At 25.9% G+C, this 5,557-nt stretch overlaps 1 protein-coding gene across 2 annotated transcripts; it reads left to right on the top strand.

Annotated features, from left to right (window-relative positions):
• Nucleotides 1–230: 230 nt before the first annotated feature.
• LOC126904027 (host cell factor 2-like) lies at nt 231–3,653 on the top strand. Of its 2 annotated transcripts, none has more exons than XM_050682660.1 (2): nt 231–358; nt 1,918–3,653. In XM_050682660.1, exon 2 carries the CDS (start codon nt 1,937–1,939, stop codon nt 3,455–3,457), a length of 1,521 nt encoding a protein of 506 aa, XP_050538617.1. In that variant the 5' UTR covers nt 231–358; nt 1,918–1,936; the 3' UTR covers nt 3,458–3,653. The 2 variants fall into 2 exon arrangements, with proteins under 2 accessions (XP_050538617.1, XP_050538618.1); XM_050682661.1 differs by lacking the exon at nt 231–358 and adding an exon at nt 412–529.
• Nucleotides 3,654–5,557: the final 1,904 nt, after the last annotated feature.

Below are 5,557 nucleotides of genomic sequence, written 5' to 3'. Positions count from 1 at the left end.
CCCTATTATGCTGCAACCCAATAGTGCTGGGTTTTTTTTTATTTATTATTTAAAATTAAATCAATAGTATTATGTATGATTTTTATTTAAGATAATTTAAAGTAAACAATTTTTTTATCAAAACAGAACAACAAATCATAATGGAAATTATGTCAATAAAATTTATTTGAAAATTCATGGAAACAAATATAATTTGATAAGAATTGTTTACATATTTGTTTATCATTCAGAATAGATATCTTTTATGAAAAAAAAATGTTTCTTTTATTAATTAATCTTTTATCGTTAAGATATAATATTTGAAAGAAAGTATTGAAATACTATTAATCATTTTTACAGAGTAATCAGTAATTATCAGGTAATATATAATATTCATATATATATTTTAGTAGTATTTAAGTATATCGAGGAAATTACTCCTTAGTCTCTTAAGTTTATTTGATCGCTTGTATAAAACATTATAACGATTTAAAATAGTTTGAACAATTTAATAAAATAGAAAATATTGCAATGTTATGAACGTTTTAAGGTAAAGTAAGTTGTTGTATGTTTTTGTCAGATAGTCTGGGTAATATGATTCAATAAAAAAAGACAATTATTTGTTATTAAAATAAATTATAATTTTTCTTTATAATAGTCTTTAGAAAAATATTGTTATGTATAATATATAACAAATATATTGTTTTTTAACACTATTTTATTGTTCAATAACCAATATAATATCTAAAATTTGTTCAAAAATATTAAACAAATTTGTGATATGAGCGTTATTAAAATCAGTCCTTATTAAAATTTATGTATCAATTTTGAAAATTCATAATTTTGTTACATAAAAGATTACTTTAAGTTTACAGTAAACATTTTTTTTTTATTGTATCACTTAATATTAAATTCTACTTCTATTGTTATGACTTGTCATACATAAAGATAATCATCTTAATAATTTCTTAGAAATAGTAACTCAGGCTGTTGATTTTCAATTTTGTTTTTTTCAAGTATAACCTACCATTAGAAGCACCAGTCTTTTTAATTCATACTTCTGATGCTTAGATAGAAATTTTGTTTTTGATGATATATATGTTTAAAATTAACATTTTAAATCTTTTATGTACTTATAAATAAACTAATATGGATATGATATTTAATATTAGTTAAATAAAAATATTTAATGTTAATAATAATATCAAAATATTTATATAGATTTATAAATGTATATAAATCTGCTCTTCATTTATAAAATATGGATAACACTAAAATTGAAATGACAAAAGATATGATACGTGTTCAGTATAATTTCTAACTTACTAAAATAATTTGAATGTGTATAGCAATTCATTTTATGAAATAGGTTATTTTAGTGAGTTCTTAATGTGAAAGATAATATTTTAAGCAATAGTATGATGTTAGGTTTGCTCCAGATTTGTAAAACTATTACAAAATTTTTTACAAAACTTTAGAAAACCTACAGTAAGTTTTGTCTAAAGTTAAAGTTTTTGAAAATTAAAAGTATTTTCCAATTTTCTTTAAATAGCTACAGATTATTTAAAAAATTATTGCAATTTATCTATAACTAATATAAATATTAGAAAAGGGATTTAATGTGAAATTTGTACAGTATAAGATTGCTCTATGTTGAGTATATGATATCAATCAGGCTAGTTTAATATATTTTTTGTAGGTGTTTACTGTTTATTTTTATCTAATTATTATTATAATTGTATTAAATCTTATAAGTTTAATTTATATAGTAGTAATTATAGAATTCTTGAGTAATTTATAATTATAGTTACTAAATAGTATATGAACTAAAGGTGTAGTACTTATAAAATAAGATTTTTATGATATTGTCTAAGTACTAAACAATCCAATTGTGTTTTTAGTTAATATTGAGTTTCATTTATTCATTTGAAATTGCAGATTTTATACATTTTATTGAATGAATATGAATGATAAAGATACAGTTGATGATGCAGCTATAATAGCTCCTGAATCTGAAAATGATAATGAACCACAACAACTAACTGAAGATTTAAAAGATTTGCCAGATACAGAACCAATTTTACAACACCATAATAATGAACTAGAAGCTATGTCTGTTGACGAAACAGAAGAATCAAATGGTTTAAAACTAGCCCATGAAAAAATTCATGATGAATCTGAAAAAGCTGAAGAAAAAATGGAAACTAATGAATTACCTATGGCTGTGGATGTAGCTCAGCCTCAAGATTCAGAACCGGTGTCAACATTTGATTCTGCTCTTACACATGACGGTAATAATAGTTTGGAATCTATCAAAAGTGATATAACTTCTAATCAAAATAATGAAGCCTTGAATGAAAATATTATTGAAGGTAATCACCAACAATCTATGCCTTCAGATAGTTCAGTTTCTACTAACAATGAAATCAAACTTGATAATACTGGAGTTGATATAGATCAACAATCAGTTTTGAGTATGAAAGATTCAGAGTTAAAGGATTTAGTAATGAGAGAGCTGTCTGAATTTTTAACTGATGAACCATCCCAAAATGGAGGATCAATTCCTGACATCAAATCAGAAGATTCAAAAATTGAAGATCAAAAAAATATTGAACATTTAGAAAATTCTCTAAGTGAAGTTATTAAGATTGAATCAAAAGAAGAAAAAAAATCTGAAAATGATATTGCGGATGCCCTTTCAACATTAGCAACTGCAGCTTTAAATCAAGGTTCTACAAATGGTTCTAATGATGTTGTGATGTCAAAACCAACTATGGCTGTGCTCCCTGTAAAACAAGATGGACCTGCATGGTGTGATGTAGGTGTGATTAAAGGTACTACTTGTTTAGTAAAACAGTTTTATTCAACAACAACTACTGATGAACATGAAAGTACTAGCTTAGATCATTTACCTGATTATACAAACAAATTAAAAATTGATATTCAACCTGGTACGGCATATAAGCTTCGTATTGCAGCTATAAATGCGTGTGGAAGAGGAGAATGGAGTGAAATATCAGCTTTTAAAACTTGCTTGCCTGGATATCCAGGGGCTCCATCTGCTATAAAGATAACAAAAGCACCAGATGGAGCTAGTTTAACATGGGAAGCACCTCCGTCAAGTTCTGGTAAAATATTGGAGTATTCAGTTTGTTTAGCAATTAAAAGTCCAAAAGATATTCCCCAGCAAAGTCCTAAAGCTGTAACAACAAGTTTGAACTTTGTACGAGTATATTGTGGCCCTCAAAATGCTGCTGTAGTAAGTCATGAGTCACTTGGAGCGGCATTAATTGATAGAACTAATAAACCTGCTATTATTTTTCGAATCGCTGCTAAAAATGAAAAAGGTTATGGTCCTGCTACCCAAGTAAGATGGTTACAAGACAGTAATATTCCTGGGTCAAATAAAATACCTTCGATGAAGCGAGAAAAAAGTGTGAATTTACTGACTGGTGTTCCAAAAAGACCTAAGTTGTGAAGTCTTATATACAATTTTGGTTTAAAAATGTCTTATTTATAATTAGTTTAAACTTTTTTATTTACATTAACAATTGTAGTCATAATTACGTTTATAATATGTAACAATTAATTGGAATTAATAGCAAGTAAAATATTTGGAAAATGTGAAGCTCATCTTGTTAAATTAAATTAATATTGTTTTCCTTTTTTGATAATGTGTTTGTTTACTTATTGAATTTTCTTTGCATTATTGGAGAATTATTGATGTAAAATTTAGCATGTTTTATTTCTTAAAATCAATATAAGTTAATGAAATGGAATGTTTGTGCTAAAAAATTAAGGTGCATAATCAGTTTATTATAAGTTATAATAAATTGAAATATAATTGGATTACAGAAGTTTGATTATGACAGGGTTATACATCATAACTAACTCATTAATAACTTACAAAATAAACTTATATCAAGATATTTTTTTAATTATATTTTTTGAGTTATTAATAATTAAGTCTGACATTATACCGTCATATTGTGATACGCTTAATACAAGGACATCTTATTTTTCTTCATTGCCATTTTTCTACATCGCGAGTGCAGCCTGATTAAAATATCCTCGTTTTTTAGCTAGAGTATAAAGTTTATTTATTAGACCCGGGCTGACCACTGAGCGCCGGCGTCGAATGTTCTCTCCAGTTTTTGGCGTCTTACATGAACTTACACTATCTGTTCCGCCATCTTATCCAATTTTAAAAAATGTTGTAATATTCATAAACTCTTATATTTAAATTATTCTAAATAAAATGTAATCTTAATAATTTAGTCACATAATCCAATAATGTATGTTAAACTATGTAGATAAGTCATTCTAGCGCGTGGCTACCTAATACTATTATTATTTTTATATAATTAATAAAGTATTATAGATAGTGTCCCTTGATAATTGAGATCTCCCATAAAAATAATCTAATTAAAATGTTTCCCTATAAACTATCACAAAAATCATAGCCAGTAGCCCGTCCGCGTCCAGCTCGATCAAACATCCTCTTTCATATTCACCTCGATTATTAAAGCCTGGAAGTGAAGACAAGAATTTATTCAAAATTTAAATTTATTCAACTTAAATTACCTTCACATAATAAAATCTTGAATCACACATGAAACTTTAGGTTAGTTATTTAAAGGTTTAAAAAATAATTATTGCTGAGCTTGCTTCAACTATTAAACGTTAAGAAATGTATAGTCATATTTTTATTGCATTTATTTATACAAGTATTCTAGTAATCCTGACTACATTTAAGTTTAGTTCAGGTCTATTCACGACGAACTATCTTATAAACACTTCATCAGAGATAATTTATTTTCTTTAATAGTAACTCAATTACAAAGGGTCTCATATATTATATTGGATATTAGTTGGCAAAATAACGACGGCTATTCACTTACTCCTATTTATTATTAAATAACCTATCTATTTTAATTAATCTATTCTTTATTGGAGTTACTACAAAAATATTTTGTTTTTGATACAAAATATAGAAAAAGTTGTATTTTCAATTTAGTTTATGCTTTTTTCAGTATCGCTAACTTTTAATTTAGTTCATTTTTGTACTTTTTTGAATTTGATAAAAGTTTAAAAAATGCAGTACAATAGATTGTTATTTAAGACCTTTAAAGTTACTCATGACATAAACCAAGGAGGTCTGTTATGACTAGGGCTAGGGACTTCAAGTATTTATAAAATTTTAACAATCAGTATACTTATTTAAGCAAGACTTTAAAATTGGGTTTCCAAACCAAATTCGATCCAACTTAATGATTTGGACGAGATATTATCCGAAAATTAGTTTCCAATGAAAAATCCACTCTATCAGGGGTTATTAAAAGATAGGGTTCAATAAATAATAAATATTCGTTTGCACCGTATGCAGAACTGAGGCATGGAAAAATTACCTAAAAATAATTGGTAAAATATTAACAATAATTTTAAATTATTTAAGTTTTTTTTTTAAATTTAATAAAAATACATATTATTATTATACACAAGTACTAATGGGAGAGAAGAAAATTGGGTGCTAATGAATTATTCGCGAAGATAAGTCCTTCCAAGTTCCCATAAATTC

This window comes from Daktulosphaira vitifoliae, unplaced genomic scaffold, assembly GCF_025091365.1.
Source record: "Daktulosphaira vitifoliae isolate Bord-2020 unplaced genomic scaffold, ASM2509136v1 Scaffold_4, whole genome shotgun sequence".
NCBI classification, from domain to species: domain Eukaryota; kingdom Metazoa; phylum Arthropoda; class Insecta; order Hemiptera; family Phylloxeridae; genus Daktulosphaira; species Daktulosphaira vitifoliae.
The sequence above is the reverse complement of the archived record's forward strand: the minus strand, read 5'-3'. Positions and strand labels throughout refer to the sequence as shown.